This window comes from Micropterus salmoides, unplaced genomic scaffold, assembly GCF_014851395.1.
Source record: "Micropterus salmoides isolate LMB-PRFRI ecotype aquatic unplaced genomic scaffold, ASM1485139v1 Ms_hic_scaffold_16, whole genome shotgun sequence".
Lineage (NCBI taxonomy): Eukaryota > Metazoa > Chordata > Actinopteri > Centrarchiformes > Centrarchidae > Micropterus > Micropterus salmoides.
This window is the reverse complement of record NW_024040707.1, coordinates 17447221-17464456: the sequence shown is the minus strand read 5'-3', so window position 1 is coordinate 17464456 and position 17236 is coordinate 17447221. Positions and strand designations below refer to the sequence as shown.

At 40.7% G+C, this 17236-nt stretch overlaps 3 protein-coding genes across 4 annotated transcripts; 2 read left to right on the top strand and 1 right to left on the bottom strand.

The window, feature by feature from the left end:
• si:dkey-109j17.5 (zinc finger BED domain-containing protein 4) lies at positions 1-1998 on the top strand (the record flags this gene model as incomplete). Its single annotated transcript, XM_038723055.1, is given in 1 exon segment — positions 1-1998. A coding segment is annotated over 1 exon segment (706 nt), but the record flags the coding sequence as incomplete, so codon positions are not given.
• A 1354-nt stretch (positions 1999-3352) lies between these two features.
• On the top strand, positions 3353-5581 carry LOC119905757 (probable C->U-editing enzyme APOBEC-2). The gene is made up of 4 exons (XM_038723054.1): positions 3353-3720; positions 4529-4709; positions 4868-5219; positions 5329-5581. The coding sequence occupies exons 1-3, from the start codon at positions 3437-3439 to the stop codon at positions 5207-5209; spliced, it is 807 nt and encodes a 268-aa protein (XP_038578982.1). The 5' UTR covers positions 3353-3436; the 3' UTR covers positions 5210-5219; positions 5329-5581.
• On the bottom strand, positions 5470-15835 carry LOC119905756 (carcinoembryonic antigen-related cell adhesion molecule 5-like). 2 transcript variants are annotated; one of them, XM_038723052.1, is made up of 19 exons: positions 15693-15835; positions 15541-15579; positions 14677-14733; positions 13813-14103; positions 13443-13712; positions 12924-13205; positions 11933-12193; positions 10398-10691; positions 9963-10235; positions 9504-9773; positions 9078-9368; positions 8065-8337; positions 7867-7981; positions 7591-7748; positions 7401-7502; positions 6760-6828; positions 6503-6562; positions 6307-6378; positions 5470-6180 (listed from the first exon to the last, which is right to left on the bottom strand). In XM_038723052.1, the coding sequence occupies exons 1-19, from the start codon at positions 15769-15771 to the stop codon at positions 6116-6118; spliced, it is 3321 nt and encodes a 1106-aa protein (XP_038578980.1). In that variant the 5' UTR covers positions 15772-15835; the 3' UTR covers positions 5470-6115. The 2 variants fall into 2 exon arrangements, with proteins under 2 accessions (XP_038578980.1, XP_038578981.1); XM_038723053.1 differs by having other exon boundaries at positions 6307-6375.
• Between the last annotated feature and the right edge of the window lie 1401 nt (positions 15836-17236).

The following is a 17236-nucleotide window of genomic DNA, read 5'->3' as shown; positions in this document are numbered from 1 at the left end:
CATGGTGCATGGGGACAGACAGGTAGACACACAGACAGACAGACATGTGTCCGTCAGTCTAGCGCTGCCATGTGTTCTGGGCCTTCGGAAGCACCTCTCTGAGACATCAACCCCCCACTGCCCCTCTCTCCTTGTAGGCCTCAGCCAGGCTGTCGAGAGTCGGCTGGCCCCTCTCCTGGAGGACCCCCTCTACATCACTGCCACCACCCTGGACCCCCAGTTCAAGCTCACATGGAGCAGCAACCCTGATTGGCACAGACAAGTTCTCATAGAGGAGTTATCCAAACATTCCACTGCCTCCGGCCCCACAGACCCCAGCACAGACCTACATGCTCAATCCCAGACCCCTCCTGCCCCAGCTCCATCGCCGGTCTCCTCACTTTCACGGCCCTGTAAGCTGTTCTCTTTCATCAAGCAGAGACCCACGGCACAGGCCAAGAGCCTAGAGCAGGAGTTGGCCGTCTACCTACGAGAGGAACCCACAGATGAAGAGGCTTTGCATTACTGGCGGCGTAAAGCCATTGACTTTCCTCTGCTAGCCCAGGTGGCCAAGAGGGCGTTTACCATACCTGCTTGTGGCACTGTGGTGGAGAGCATTTTCACTACTGCTGGGCGCTTTCTGCGGCCAGAGAGAGGCCGCGTCTTACCAAAGAACCTGGAGACGCTTATCTACCTCAAAGCCAACTACAGATTATTATGGACTTAAAGCAAAGAGTCAAGCCTTTCTTTTATCTAAATGGCAACTTACGGCTTTATACCTGCAGTAAAGTTACTTATTGGATACTAACATCTGTCTCACTCTAAAGAAACTGAGCTAGCAACATAAAACAGTCCTCATACTACATTTGACATGAGATGGAATGAATAACCCAGAATTTCAGAGCCAAGGCTTCATGTCCATTCTTAAGAAGGGTTTTCCAGACTGCAGTAGGTGCGGATTGCTGTCTGTTTACCATGTAGCCTGCATACAGACTATCATACTGTGGACCGAGGGGACTAGAAGCAGATCAATACTAAAGTATTTACTTTGACATTATTTTGCCTGAACAGGGTCTCCAGACAACCACAAGACCACAAAGCCCCCATTCTCTATCCTCCCATCCCCAAACACAGCTTGTGTATGTACCAGCAGTGACATACCAACAATAACCAAATGGTCACTTACCGCATACTGTAGCATATTTATTTTCACTGATATGCATTAACCCTATAGGTTGTGACTAAGGCATTAGCTGCTAAAAATATGTCAATGCATCACCCACTTCTTTTTTCTCGTCTCTGTATGTAGGCCTCATCATTGGGACATCCTAATAAACGAGTTTCACTTATGAAATGCAGTTGTGTGCAGTTTGCAGATGGGAGTGCACTCATGCATGTGTGCACGTTACAAGTTTTTTTTTTGCAATGGAGAAATGCTGAAATCTGCTTCATATATCACATACTTTTACCCTTATTCATTTATATTTTCCTTTGCTAGTCCTTTATGACTGTACGTGTGCTCTTTTAGAGTAGAGGTCAATTCCATTTCATTTACTTTTATCAGCAACCCCCCTCTCCCTTTTTCAATTTCATGTCCAATTGTACTTCTGAACTTTCAGGTACTGACCCTGCTTCTGCCTCAGAAAACTAGCAGAGGATGCGTGCACGTGGCACAAATAAGAGGCTTTTACTTCGTCTGACCTCACTGAAATACTTTGAAACCGCTTTGCAGTGCATCGCTTAGAAGGATTGTTGCAGTGTGTGTGTTTGCCTTCATTCAGGGACTCTTATTACTCTGGGCTGGGCCAGTGGGGAGGCAGGGTAATTGCATGTAATTCCATTATAGTTAAATTTGAGTCAGCAGGAAGGCAGCAGTCACATCCTACACGGCCCTTTTCTCCAAAGCCAACCAGGCTTATACGAATTACGAAAGTACATATAAATAAATGGAAATAAATGGAAAGCTATATGTAGTTACTGTACTTTTGTTCTATATCAGAAGGCCCCAACTGCTTCAATGCATTGATTCATGTTGTTTTTATTAATAATGAACAGTAAGACAACAGCATCAGTCAGTTTGAAGATGACTGGCTGTGATGGAATGGATCTGATTACAAAGGTCACCAGGACTACGTCTGTTTTTCACCAACTGCAAAAAAGCATCCCAGTGTTGCTGTTCTTATTGTTGGTTAAAACCACTTCAGAGGAAGTGTGTTAATCTGTGTGAGATACAAAGAGATTTCTCTCTGTAGATCATAATTATCAAAAATCACTATGATCTTAATGATTTTCACCCTGGGATGTCTCTGTGGATTTAGATGTGTCGCTAGATTTCTTTGTGGATGTGTCAGTGTGTTCGCATGTGAAAAATGTGTTTTTGCTCATTCCCACGGGGTGTGTTGTTTTTTGTGAGTGCATGTGGAGCAGCCTGAAGCATCTCCCCCCCACCCCCCCACCCCTAGGCTGTGACAGCTCATCCATATGAGTTAGACGCTACGGTCCTATTGGTAATTGCCTCTGAAATGAATTACTTGGCAGAGAGTGAGACTGAGGGAGGGGAGGAAATTGTAATTGAACTGCCCCCTCCCTCCCGCCCTCTCCCTTATGCCTCAAGTTATTACATCTGCAGTGCAGAAAGCCATTTTCTGGCCGCACATGGACACACATACACAGAAAAATAACGCACACTCTTACAAAACCAATTTTCCCCCTCCCCCATGCAATGGCCTCAGCAGAGAACCATATTGATGCAGGGTGATTTCATAGATTGATTGTTCACACGCACATGCACACTGGGCCACACTTCATTTCTGTGCTCTTATTCATAGCACAGACACAAATACTCTCTTACACATTGTGCTTGTATCTGTTTGTACTGCATTGCTCCCAATGTTCCCCTATTTGGGGTGCCCTTTAGCTGGCCTTGGTGTATTCCCAAGGCCTAAAGGGCTGCAGGACATTGGATCTGGCACAAACAAAAGTGGTGCTAGTATCAAGAGAGCCCTAGTTACCCCATACACACAGACACACACACACACCGCCAAGCATCGTTATTTATAACCTGCCTGTTGCTGGCCTGTTGACAGTTAAAGCCTGGTGGAAAAAAGCGCTACCACTTGTGTTTGAAATTGTACATTTATACATAGAATAAGGTACTTCCTTACTCAATTTGCCAACTGTATAAAGTGTGTAAGTGATATAAGTCCAGTCTTGCCCTGCCTTCATCATGCAACACATGGGTGCTCACTCTTGTGTTGTCCTTTGGCCTTTTAACAGCCATGGCATGGAAGGGGGGCCTGCCTCGGCCAGACATGCACATGACTCCAACCATAGCACACAATAGGATCTATTTCTGTGTATGCACTAGGGTTATCACTCCACTTACACTGAGAGCGATCTCTCTCGCTCTCTCCCGCCCTCTCTTTATCACAACACTCTCACCCACTTGCCCAAAATCATGGCGGACAGAAACAGCCGGGTCAGTGTTAAGAAGAAAGAGAAGAAGGTGGAAAACAAAACAAATGACGAGAAGGACAAGGAGAAGGAAAAGGGGAAGGAGAAGATCGTAAAAAGGCCTGACAAGCTAGTGAAAAAAACTGAGACGACGCCTGAGAAGCCTAAGACGGACGAAGAGAAGACAAATGGGGAAAGTGGAGGGGCAACAGGAGCGGAGGCTGTTAACAGTGAAGAAAATGGAGAGTTTCAGCCCATAGAGCTGCCACCATTTGAGATTGTCACAGGGTGGGTAAGATTTAATACCTCTGCCACAAGAGTGAGAGACAGTTTGTGATACAGCTTTTTAACATACCCACTTTTGGTCACTTTGTAGTTGAAGTAGTTTTTCATGTCTTTCTCCAAGTCATAGAGTTCCCAATTCATGGTCTATAGTTGATTTCAGTGAGGAAGGATAGTAATGACTTGCACCTGCCCTCTTTACTAACCCAGCAGTAAGAATAGGGATGAGTCACTCTGCCTAGCATCTGTTCCCCAGTCTTTGTCCTCTGTGTTTGATATCAAAGCTATAAGAAATCTATTTATGTAGTTCATCTGGCTATTCATGTACAATATAACAATGGATATATTCAGACAGAATGGGTATGTGTTTTTTTACAGTGGACTGGCACATCCACAGACTGTGGGATGATGTGAAAGCCAAAAATATTTATAGAAACATCAGTTTACTCAGCAGTTGCCTCATTAATATTCCATCCACTGTGTCACCACAGTCTATATCGAAGACTCACCATCATTACTCTTTTACTGTGTCTTGGATGGTTGACAAATGCTTCACAAAATGAGTGACTCATGCTCTTGGTGTTAGTGTCACCTGGATCGGCATTCACAGACAGATTACTTTGAAAGCACTGTTGATAGATAATCATGCTGATGGTTTTTTCACTGTTTCACGCTAACCTGAGCATCATGCACTTAAGGAGCCCCAATGATAATGACAGCTAGTGCTTGGCGTGTGGTGTTTGGTGTTCACTGACGAGAAAACAGGCAACTTCATATTAGATTTAAGAAAACTCTCACTTTCAATCTCCACCAGAGAACAGATGAGTCCGTTCTACTTCAAGTTTCAGTTCAGGAATGTGGAATACTCATCAGGGAGGAACAAGACCCTCCTGTGCTTCAGAGTGGATACACCAGGAGGCAGCACAGAGCCTCTGAAAGGTTATATGGAGGATGAACATGCCACAGCTCATGCTGAAGAGGCATTCTTTCAACAGGTAATGGACGCTCACATTCAGCTTTTCTTACTATAGAATGTTACACACAAGTGAACCCCACAGGAGGTCAGTTTCATTATAGTTTTCAAGCACTTTTTGTGTTATATGTAAAATATTAGTTTCTTTGACTCCATCTATCTCCACTCTTTCCTTTCCAGGTGCTCCCTAACACTTCCCAAGAGTGCGAAGTCACATGGTATGTATCATCCAGTCCCTGTGTAGCCTGTGCATCCAAGCTGGCCAACATCCTCCAGCAGCGCAAAAAGGTCCGTCTCTGCATATTCTGCTCCCGTCTCTTTGAGTGGGAGCAGCCGGAGATAGTGGAAGGGCTCCGGGCTCTGGTGAGTGCCGGCTGCAAGCTGCGGATGATGAAGCCGTCTGACTTCCTACATGTTTGGGAAACGTATGTGGAGAAGGAGGACCAGAGCTTTACACCCTGGGAGGATTGTCAGGAGAACTACGACTACTACATGGAGAAACTGGCTGATATCCTCAAGTAGATGTGAGTTGGTAAGTATTGTGTGTGTTCTGGGCCTACATGCTTTATTCTTAATAAAAAGCTTTGGATTTAAATGTTTGTCTGGATAATGTTTGTCTTTTGTCCCTTGTCTTGTTACAGGAGCACATGATGGACTAGATCTCCCCACTGACGTGACCACAAAATCGACCTTCTTGTCAAATTCCCACTGGTTAAACGTGTGTTTCTTGCGGTCATATTTACTGGTGCAGATCAGTATTAGTTTGAATGAACAGTCGTGGCAACATTTTGTATTTTTTATTTTGCTAAGTTCATAGGGAGACACAAAATGCTTGAATGGCATTTATACAGCATCACTTATTGTATATAAATATATCATACAATATCCAACTGATTGCCTATAAGATTCAACGCTGAACCATTAACAACATTAAATAAGCTAACTACTATCTACTGACATCTGGTGTTTGCTGTAGGAATTGAAAAATGATCCTACAGATCATCACATATGTACAGTGGATACAATAATTGAGAGCTAAAAATGTACAGTATATGATTGATGATTATCATATAAACCCTCAAGGATAAGCGTATATAGCTAATGGATGGATGGGTGGTATGGCTAACATAGTGAACCTTAGAACCTTAGCGTTCAGGTCAAAGCACAGCTGAGGCTGACCATGTAGAGATGAGTCTTAGATGTCTTCTGCTGACCAGTGTACACATCTTGGTCTTTCCTCTTTCGCCCTAATGGTAAGCATTGCACAATAGCGAAATTGTCTCTCCAGTTTTCATACAGCCAAACTTTTGTTTTCTGGTACATAATGAGCCTCACCGGGCTGTAGCAACTCTATAGACTTGTTAATGATTATCGGAGTCTCTTAGTATCTCAACTTATCTAAACTGGTGCAAAGAGAGCTTCAGTGACTCATTGTTTAAAGGAAACCAGCCCACCGTCGCTTTCTGTTGTATCATGGCCCTCAGTTGCCGCAGCTAGAACACAAGAAGGGCGAGAAGTGGAAAGATGGATTAGAAATACATTATGGTTTCAGTTATAAGACATTGGCACAACACCTGTCATCAGAGAGAAAAAGTCCACATATAATATAACTTTGTTACCTTGGTCCTCCTGCGAGGTTATTGGTAATGGTGTTGTTTCACTGCAAACAGTGCCATTCTCACCCCCTTCTTCTGGTCAAGTTGTTTAAAAAAAAAAGAAACCAAGATTTCAGTAAGGGATAAACAAAGGGAATTCTCAAAATGTTTGGTTTATAGTTTTTGTATCATATGCTTCACTCATCTGTGGGTTCTTTACCTTTAGCTAAATCATTAATTGCTTCATCGGTGATGTAGTCAACCAGCGGACAGGGTGCATCTGCGGGGCGGAGGAAGGAACTTTAAAACAAGAGCACCAATGGCTAAAGACAAACTATAAAAGAGTCAAACTGTCAACAGGTAGTTACACAGACAATTTCAAGAATACCAACTACTTGAGAAATGAATCACTGGTGGTGCAGCAGATGCGGAAATGTTGACCGTAACCACAAACCACGAGAGGTGGTGTCAACATACCATTACGGTCCTTTAGCTGGGCCATGCTGAGAAAAAGGTTTGCCTCTTCTGGCTTATCATCATCATCACCTATGTGATAAGAAAAAAATAAGTCACAGTAATTTGAGATGATATAAATTCTTGGGAGAGCGGAAACAAAGTGTGAATACAACATCCATCAACATTTCATCACAATTTAAGTTGACGTGGCAAACGTGTTAGCAAACAGTTTCTTATTTACAAATCCAGTAGCAAAAACATTATCATTCATTTGGAGTAAAGTTTCTGTCCAATATTCACTCTGTTTTAGGTCTTTATCAACTACTGAGGGAAATATCTGGTCCTTTAGCTGCTAAATGTTCCACTATGTTCATCAGCTAGTCACTAATTGCGCATGTCTGATGTTCGGTGCCAGGCAGGTAGTATACAGCTTGTTTTTAGAGAGTTTTCACTGAGCTGAAATTGCTCAGAAAAGCCAAGCAGAGCTGGAGAATTGGGTGATAATTCTGTGTAGGTTTACCACTACAAGCAACCACATTGTCATGTTGTTTTCACATTGTCATTGATAAATTGTTACTTCAATAATATTGATTATAGCTACTTTAATAATGAACATTTTTATAATCCATGCACTCAAAAAGTCCCCAAAACAAAAGCCAAACCTCGTTTGCGGATGACCCTCAGGACAATGCATCCAAGGAAGACCACGATGATGCCACAGAAGATACAGCCAGAGATGGAAAGAAGCACCCTCCTCTTCAAAACTACAGATTAAATATATAAACATAATGGAATGAGAAAGAACAATTGTAGGGTAAAAATGCATAACTTCCAGACCTCTGTTTTACTCACGAAGGTTCTTGGTCTTAAAAGAATCACTGGGTTTCGAATAAGATGGTCTACCGGTGCGACTGCCCTGGCAGGTGTATTGGCTCTGTGCAGGATCATTTGTGGGTGTGACTCTATGTATCTCAGAGGTTGGCACATCAATACGTTCATTCTCTTTGGACCTGTTAAATTTTTGCAAGTTTGAATTTTCAGAAATGTGAGAATCCACATGGTACACATATAAATGACTTTAGAAAACTTTATTCTGTAGTATTAATTGGTGTTTTTTGTGACTACTACCAAGTGTAGTTCCAAATGTCCTGGCTATCCTGCACCACACATTTGAGCACCAAACTGTCAGTGGAGAAGACCTCGGACCAGCCAGTTAACAGGATTACATGAGCCTGTGGGCGCTCTGTAGAAACACAATCAAAGTTGTGACATTCAACACGTGCACATACAAAAAAAATGTTAACAGGGAAGTAAAAAAAAACGTACCTTCAATTATGAGTTTTACACCCTGACTCTGGTCTGACTTGAAGACTGTATCCTTTCCTCTTTTAGCTTGGCATCTATATGACCCAGAGTCTGATGTCACAACAGATTTGATGGTGTGATTGTTTCCAGATACGGTGAGTTGATTTTCACCTTTGTACCATAGGTACTCCCATCCAGAGGAGATATTAATGTGACAGCTAAAGGAGACTGAATCTTCAGTGTGCATCACATCGTGCTCAGGATTCTGCGTCAGTATTACTGTGGGTTTCGTATCTGGGGGGTGATAATAATGCCACTGCTATTAGACAGCATTTTAATGTATATCACACTGCACAGCCCAGGGTAAGGAGAAGCTGTCTTTTATCTTTTATTTCCTTTACAAAATGAAACATGTATCCTGAAGAAGAAAACCAGTCAGTCAGTTTATTTAATGAAATGGTTAGACAAACTGGAAAATACATTAATTTGCTTTCTTACTGACAGTTAGATGACAAGCTTGATACCACTCTCTTATCTGTCCATAAAATATAAAGTGACAAGCATAAAGACTGGAAGCAGGGGGAAATAGCTAGCCTGTTTCTGTCCAAAGGTAAAAACAACCTCCTTAATAATTAACATGTTATAGCACATTTGTTTTATCTGTACAAAAACCTGAGCGTAAAAACAACATTTTGTGGTTCAGTGTGAGGTTATGTGCGGATTTCCTGGAGTCTTGTTAGAGTTAGGTCGCTAGGCAACCACCAGCTAGCTGTTTCCCCCTGCCTCCAGTCTTCATTCTAAGCTACGCTAACCATCTCCTGGCGTCAAACTGAACAGGATAGATATGTGAGGGGTATCGCTCTTCTAATCTAACTCTCTTCCCAAAATGTCAAACCTTTTCTTTAAAATGACATCTTGTTTAGTGTAGGATTGACACTGGCCACCTCTTCCAGTGTGACAAGGAGTCAAAATAAAACAAGTGATTACAAAAGATTTCTCTAAAGAACTGTCAAAAAGGAAGAAACAAATCTCACCGTAAACATCAAGTGTTAGACCCGAACTATGTTTGCTGCTGACAGACCTGCTCTTCAGTTTTCCGGAGCAGCTGTAATGCCCATGCTGTTTGGCCAACGCAGAACTGATGGAAAGAGTAGTTCTATCCTTGTCAAAAGACACAACATCAGCCTGGAGCTCCTTTCCATCTTTGTACCATGAATATGTCCACGAGTCAGAGCTGCTATCCATTCCACAGCGAAACTTCACACTCTCACTGGGAAACACATCCAACCACGGTGTCATCAGCTTCAAAGAAGGAACAGGAATGTCTAAACAGAAACAGACACATTAGGCACTTTCTAATATCCTGAAAGATATCCTCTTTGTATTTTATAGCATGCAATCAATAAGCACAGATGAAGGCAGAATTATTCCTCTAAACAATAAACAGTTCTTTGGCTCACCAATTATGTTTAATTTCCGACTATCACTAGGCGTCGTGTTGTACATTGTTTTGTCTCTTGTGGCCATGCACACATAAGTTCCGGTGTTAGACAAATTGGCAGGATTAATGCTAAAATGACTGCTGTTGATAGAGAGTGCTTTTCCATTTTTGTACCAGAGGTAATCCCAACCAGACGAGAGTTCAACTTTACATTCGAAGGACACTGACTCTCCGGTGTACATGTTGTCAGCGTCTGGATGTTGAGTCAGCAAGGGTTTAGGCTTGTCCTCTGAATACATAAAGAAGATGTGCATCAGTGTACACTTTGTGATATCAAGAGTTGCTCTATTTAAACTGTACTTTAAAACATCTGACCAACCAGATAATAGCATAATAAGTGATCAGCGATGCACTGCAGAAATACAAAGTGACCTGCGTACTACAAATAAAGGTTTGGAGGAATTAAACAAAAACGTACCTTTTATGTCGAGTGTTACAACCTGACTCTGGTCTGAGTTGAAGACTGTATTACTTCCTCTTTTAGCTTGGCAACTATATGATCCAGTGTCTGATCCTGCAACAGTTTTGATGGTGTGACTGTTTCCAGATATGATGAGTTTACGGTCACCTTTGTACCACTGGTACTCCCATCCAGAAGAGACGTTTATGTGACAGCTAAAGGAGACTGACTCCCCATCAAACATCACATTGTAGTCTGGATCCTGTGTCAGGATGACACTGGGTTTTTGATCTGAGTAAGTAAATATGTCATTGCCATCAGTATGCACAATGCATCCAGTGTAAAAACAATCTAGCGTTTCACTAGATGTGCCTTAAACAGATATTTATCCCCCTGTTTGCAGATTTAGCTAAATTATTTGTATTTTTGTGCAACTAAAAAAAGGAAACTCACCATATACTGTGAGATCAAGTGGAGGACTAGGGTGGCTAATGACGGACCTGTCCTTCAGGTGCCCCTTGCATTCATATTTTCCCGCATGGTTAGCTGAAGCAGAGCTGATGGAAAGAGTAGCTCTATTCGAGTCAAAAGACACAACATTATCAGGCTGGATCTCCTGTCCATTTTTGTACCACGTATATGTCCACGAGTCAGAGCTGCCGTTTATCCCACAGCGCAACTTCGCACTCTCAGCAGGGAACACATCCGACCAAGGTGTTATCAGCTCCAAAGATGGAACAGGAATTTCTAGGGAGAGAGAGGCACATCAGTCCCTCTTCATATCCTCTGAGATAACCTGGTTGCATTTGATTTTACCATACAGTATAAAGCCTGAGAAAGGTATAAGCAAAAGCATAATTATTGCATTTGCTTATATCAATCAAGCTTGCATAAAAGAGGACAACATATTGGGTGTTATGATCACTTGAATACTAAATAGTCATCACATAATAGTCATTTAAAAAATAGATCCTCAGTGAATTTGTCTTGTGATCCAACAACAAAATACAGAAACTTAATGAATACAACAAGAAATACCACCAGATTCTTGGAAATACCACCAGATTCTTCTAAAGATATAAGAACACACGCAGACAGAAGCAGATTTAAATGTAAATGCTCCGTACTTGTATGGCGCCTTTCTAGTCTTTTCGACCACTCAAAGCGCTTTTACACTACATCTGCATTCACCAGTCACACACATTCATACACTGAGCCTAAGTGCTCAAACGGAAACTAGCATTCACACTCATTCATACACTGGCAGAACAACAAATCGGGGTTCAGTATCTTGCCCAAGAACACTTCACATTTACAATGGCAGTCTACAATGTGTGAAGACAGGCCAGTCAACCGAGGCACCCATGCTACCAAGTCAACTCAAACCACAATATTCCATGATTCATGTGATTTAGAGAAGAAAGCACGGACTTCAAGTATTAATGTGAAGGAAGCAGGAACAAGTTTCTTAACAGCTGCACAACAAAAATACCTCAAAATGTAAAACTATAGACTGAGCTCATAAACAGTGGGATTTTAGTTAGATTTTGTCCTCTAAACATTGAGAACAAGTTTAAAATTAAAATTAAATTAAAACGGTAGCATGTGTGAAGTTGTAAAAATGAGTTATTTCTGACTAGTTTCATTTCATGGGCCGATACTAGCACTCCTTCCCGTACATAAAACTGATATGGGTACAAATACAGTACACACTTCTGAGCCATCCCTCCGTGCGTTATGCTACACCACCACTTCCTGTTTCAACAGAAAATGCATAAAATAACGGAAGCAAGACGCTGAAAATACTCTTTCACCAAATTCAAGAGCAGCCTGTAGGTTCTTGAAACCTTTGGTGACAGCACCAGGACAAAATAAAACAATGATTTAATGTACATAGAATAGATGATTAGCATTTTACATATTTACGACACATTTTCTTACTGTAAACACAGTGCTTGAAATAACATCACTTTGCTGTTTTTACCTACCAAGGACAACTTGTGTTATTTTCTCACTGTCGTCTGTTGATATTACACCTCTTGTGGCCCTGCACCAATACTGCCCCTCTTCAGCAGCACCAAAACGGATTTCATGACGGGGGCTGCTGGGGGCAAGGAGATTCTTGTCTTTGTACAAATGATACTCCCAGCCCGAGGACACATCAACTTTGCAAGTGAAGTTCACCGTTTCTCCAACATACGTCGTATTCAAATCAGGTTTCTTGCTAAGTGTTGGTTTTGGTATTTTTTCTAAAACAGAAAAGCAGTTCACACCATATTACTGCTACAACCCCAAAACTTGAGAAGCAGTCACATATATCAGCATTTGACCACCCAAATGTATTCTTCTTTTAATCAAGTTGAATAGGCTACTGACATTAGGAAGAGATTAGAGAGTTTAAGAACAATATTTATTATATTTAATATTTAGAGTTGAGAAGATCTATACCACTCTTATATCTGTCTTTGTGGTAAATGAATCTACTGCTAACAGCCAGTTAGCTAAAGTTAGCACAAAAAAAGACTAAAACAAAACAAAGGGAAACCATGGCTGTATTATAAGGACTCTCCAATGCATCCATGGGGCCTGGCTCTGTCCAAATGTACCAACCAGCCCAACCAGCCCGGCAATCTCACAGTGAAAAGAGGACTTAAGCAAATCACTGTTCCAAGCCAAGAAAGAGTCCAGCACATAGCCTACCATAAAACCACGTCATTTTCAGTTTGTTTTTTGTAGGGATTAAACAAACAAGATATGACATGTTAAAAAGTGTGCTTTAGAGGTGCTGGCAGGTTTTGTTACATTTGGGGCAGTCAAGACTAGCCCCCCGCTTCCAGGCTCAAAGCTATGCTAATCTACTGGCTGTTTAGAGTGGTTTTATATTTAGCTTACAGATATATGCTTTCTCCAACTCTTTCTTTAAGATAGCTGTATTCATGTAAAGTGTATGTAATGCTATACAGGGGCATGAAAGCTCACCATAAACTGTGACATCAACTGTGTTGCTAAATCCAGAGGTGACCCCCCTGGTTTCAAGATGAGCTTTGCAGGCATAGCCTCCTTGATGGGTTGGATCGGCCAAGGTGATGTTGAGCACCTCTTCCTCCATGGTAAGCACTGAGTCCTCCTGGAGCTGCTTTTGATTTCTGTACCAGATAATATTCCAGTCCGGGCTGCTGGTTCCACAGCTGAACCCCACTTTTTCACCTTTGAACACATCTGGCCAGGCAGTCTGCAGCTTTAGAGACGGTTTGGGTGGGTCTGAAAATAAGCATCGCAAAGAAATCTTAAAAGTCTTGAAAGAAATTTAAGATCAAACCCAAATAAAATAACTACATACAATCAGAAGGGTGCATCATCTAAACTTCTACTTTCACAGATGAAAGTACTATAGATGTGTGCATAAAGGCTCATGTAGTAGACATGAATGATGTGGTCATACTCTTTGCAGTGCAGTTTGACTTAGCTGGTGACAAAGTGATTAAGTTCATAGCTTACCAGAGACCAGCAGAGTTGTTTTTTCACTCTCCTCTGTGTAAAATGGGCCTTTGCCTCTCTTGGCTTTGCAGTGGTACTCTCCATTGTTAGGATGATCTATAGAATCTATGGCATAATGAACATCAGGTACTTGAATTTCATTTCCATTATGGTAAAATAGATACTCCCATCCCGAAGACTTGTCGACCTTGCATGTGAAGTTTACAGACTCTCCGATGAACATCCTGCCATAGTTCAGACTTTGGCTTAAAGTGGGCTTGGGCTTGTTTGCTAATCAGAAAGAAGAAACAAAAAAATTGGCCATTTCAATAAGGATATTAACTACTGTCTAGACAGTCTGCAAAAATATGGGTGAACACATGAAACTTACCATTAACTGTGAGTGTGAGTGATGAACTATTTGCAGCGCGAATGTCCTTTGATTTGTGTTGACCATTACAGGAATAATTTCCAGAATATGTTTGAGCTGCAGTAATTGTAAGCACAGATCCGTCCGGAGAAAAAGACACATTTGGATCTGAATCTTGTAGTTTCTCTTCATTTTTGTACCAGATGAAGGTCCAGTCAGAGTTGCCATTGATGCTACACTTGAACTCCACTTTCTCAGAAGGGAACACATCCAACCAGGTTGACTGTAGCTGCAGAGATGGTATGGGAGGCTCTGGGAATGTTTTAAAGATATTATTAATTACATTCAGATAATAAAGAAATATTTTAATTAACATTTTAATTCTTCAAATATATATAATATATTATTACAGTTCAGTTTAATTTATCAAATTTTAACAGGCATCTTCTTAAAGGCTCAGAGACCATTTGTTGTGATGATGTCAACTATATAAACTACAACAGTCAGTAAAGTATCTGCAAGAACCTTTTGACAACGGCCGTGGTGATTTCACAGGTGACATTTGCTAATTCACAGCTTGGAAGACTTACTGTCAAAGTCATAGCATTTTTTAAGCTCTGATTTCTCATACATCTGTGTTTGTATGATTTACTATCCAAAATTTACAAAAGTACCTATTCATTATGGATGGATTTTCTCATTAAGGCCTTACAAAATGTATCATCTTTGCTTTTTGATTTCAGGAAGTAACGTCTTTCCACTATTAAATCAACAGGATTCCAAATGTAAGCCTTTCAAAATGTAATGAGGATGCATTATTATTATGCATGCTAACTCTTTCAGATTGATGTTCTTTCAGTTCTTTAACTGAAATTAAAATCTCACCATAGATTGTTGGACTTGCTGTTGACAGAAGGCTGGTTGGAGGGACAGTGCTGGTGGCTGTTGGATGAGAGGAGAGATGTAGGGAACAGAATTAAGATCAGAACAGCCTGCATTTGTGCTCTTCCTACATCACAGGTGGAAATATAAGCAGAAATTTGAACAGCAATAGTAGTAATAATTAATTTAGAGCTGCAGTAATTTACTGAATTTAAACCAAATTAAATTAAGCTTATATTGAGCTGACGCAGGGATTGGAATAGCCAATGTTATACTACACAAGGGGTGGACAAAATAACAGGAATGCCTGACAAGAAAATGCAGTTAAATACTGAAACCCCTCTGAGATTACTATTCACACACATTGCAGGACTACAAAGGACATTATCAAGTGTTATTTTATCCACCACATATACTATTGGATGACACAAGAACAGTGGCATTACAGTTTAGAAAAGCTAACCACGTTTAAAGATGAACTACAGAATAGTGAAATATGAACTTGCACTGGTAGGCCTGTAATTATAGGAACTGCCAGACTCATGACAACAAAGTACTTCATGTTCCGCATGTTAACTTTCCTCATGTTTTACTTCCTGAACATTATTTTTTGCCTTCTTCTGATTTAGTACAAGCAAACAAAATATTTAACACCAGGTAAATTAGTTTTATATCACAAAAGTTAACTTGGAAACAGGATATTTCCTTATTTATTGTGTATTTTGGGTGAATAAGAAAACGTACTGCTTTGAAGCTTAACGCTTTTATTGTTGATCAAAATTAGTTTGTAACTGCTATTTTAAAATGAGTGCAATGTGCATAAAATACATTGTAATGTCTTGCCAGTGTGTCTGACATGTTTCTTACCATATCCAGTACTCTGAGCTGCACAAACAGCAGCGAAATCTGTCAGATCAAATGAAGGTGAGTGAGAGTGTGTGTGTTTTAAAGTACAAGAAAATATTCTTTGTTCATCACATAAATTGCTATAAAATAAATGCAATTGACGAAAAACTTACATATGACACTGAAGACGCCGATAAGCCACATTTTCCATTGAGCTGCACATGTAGAGGCTGGGTTGCTGAGTTGAGTCATATATCTGCTGTGTAGAGAACTTCTGTAAAGGAAACAAGACTGCAGACTACATGGGCGTGTGACAAATTAATTTCTAAACTCACCTCAGGACAACAGCTTTCCTGTCTCTCTGACATCTGCCTTTTTTGTTGTTTAAGCAACAGGAAATATGTTGGTCAACCACACTCAGATGTTTGACTTCTCAACATGCATTGATGATTTGTGCTGAAAAATGTAAGGAAAACGGAAACAATGTGCAAGACAAGTTTGTTAATTGTGTTTGAAACCAAACAAATATTGTGTTTATTGTGTACTGTGCCTGTTTAAAAGAGGGGTTTCCCCTCCAGTTTAAAAAATGTAGAATGTCAAGATTGCCTGACACATTTTATTTTCTGGTAACAGAATCACAAGCAGGTTGAGCAGAACTAAAACCAAATCTCTTTCTCAAACCATCCCGGCCTAACTATCTTACCTTGGTGCAGTTTCAGAGTAGATATTTTTCAACCTGTAGGTGTGACGTGATTTGGGTGACATGAGCGGAAGTTGTTTTTTTTTACGCATAAGTGAACCAAGACAACTCAGCCAGTAAACCACAAACATCACAACGACATCCTTACCCCTTCAGTTGAAAATCATTTCGAGACATGCAAATGAAAAGAAGTTAATTCCCACTGATGTAATACTTACATGCACACATTTGACGTTAAGTTGTCACAAGTTATGTATTTTGGCTATTAAGTATGATTACATCAGAAGAAAGCACTTAAATTACAACACCTTGTGGTAAAGTAAGATTTCCTGTAGCTCTATGGCTGGCTGAGATGAGGCGTTATTTCTGTGATGTGGTTATTTTCACTATAGCTACTCACCATTAGGTGTCAGTATAACCCAACCACGCCTCTGAGTCCCTCGGTATACTGTATTATTATTTAAAGCACATCAAATTAGCAGTTTTACACAAACTCGTAGGCCTACACTGACATGCTACTGCATCTAGTGTTACTAAATAAACCAACTTCTTTTTACACAACCAAAACTTTTGTAAAAAGTAAGCAGTAAGACTCCAGTACTATAACACTAGCTGTTACTGTTTGGGTTATCAGGGCTCTGGGCAAGCCAGTGATACACCCATTTCCATGACCCATCAGATTGAGAAAGCTTTATCATTGCCAACAATGTTACTTTCATGGCTATTATCCTAAACTGTTCCTTTATGGTGGTCAGATTGTTACTATACTATATACTATGTTACTATATACTATTTAGTTAGGGTGACAAATTTTAGTTGCTGTGCTGGCAGACATACTATAGGTCAGTAGTGTCTGATAGTAGAGCAGCCACCTGACCTGTGATTCAATCTGAATTTCTTCAGGGGGCTATAACACATAACATTTTGTAGTTGTGTAAACACCCTCTAGTAAATTAAGTAGCAAAAGCCCCCACCCTTTTAAAATACTAGTGCCCTGCTGTGGATCTGTCACGTTTT

Bases quoted from the DNA above. Each gene is read 5' to 3' on its own strand.
- LOC119905757 (XM_038723054.1), top strand. From the start codon at position 3,437: ATGGCGGACAGAAACAGCCGGGTCAGTGTTAAGAAGAAAGAGAAGAAG. The intron at 3,721-4,528 runs GTGGGTAAGATT...AATCTCCACCAG, and splicing joins CCATTTGAGATTGTCACAGG to AGAACAGATGAGTCCGTTCT. The intron at 4,710-4,867 runs GTAATGGACGCT...TTTCCTTTCCAG, and splicing joins AAGAGGCATTCTTTCAACAG to GTGCTCCCTAACACTTCCCA.
- LOC119905756 (XM_038723052.1), bottom strand. From the start codon at position 15,771: ATGACTCAACTCAGCAACCCAGCCTCTACATGTGCAGCTCAATGGAAA. The intron at 9,369-9,503 runs GTGAGCCAAAGA...GTTTCTGTTTAG, and splicing joins TCGGAAATTAAACATAATTG to ACATTCCTGTTCCTTCTTTG. The intron at 7,503-7,590 runs GTGAGTAAAACA...TTTAATCTGTAG, and splicing joins TTTTAAGACCAAGAACCTTC to TTTTGAAGAGGAGGGTGCTT.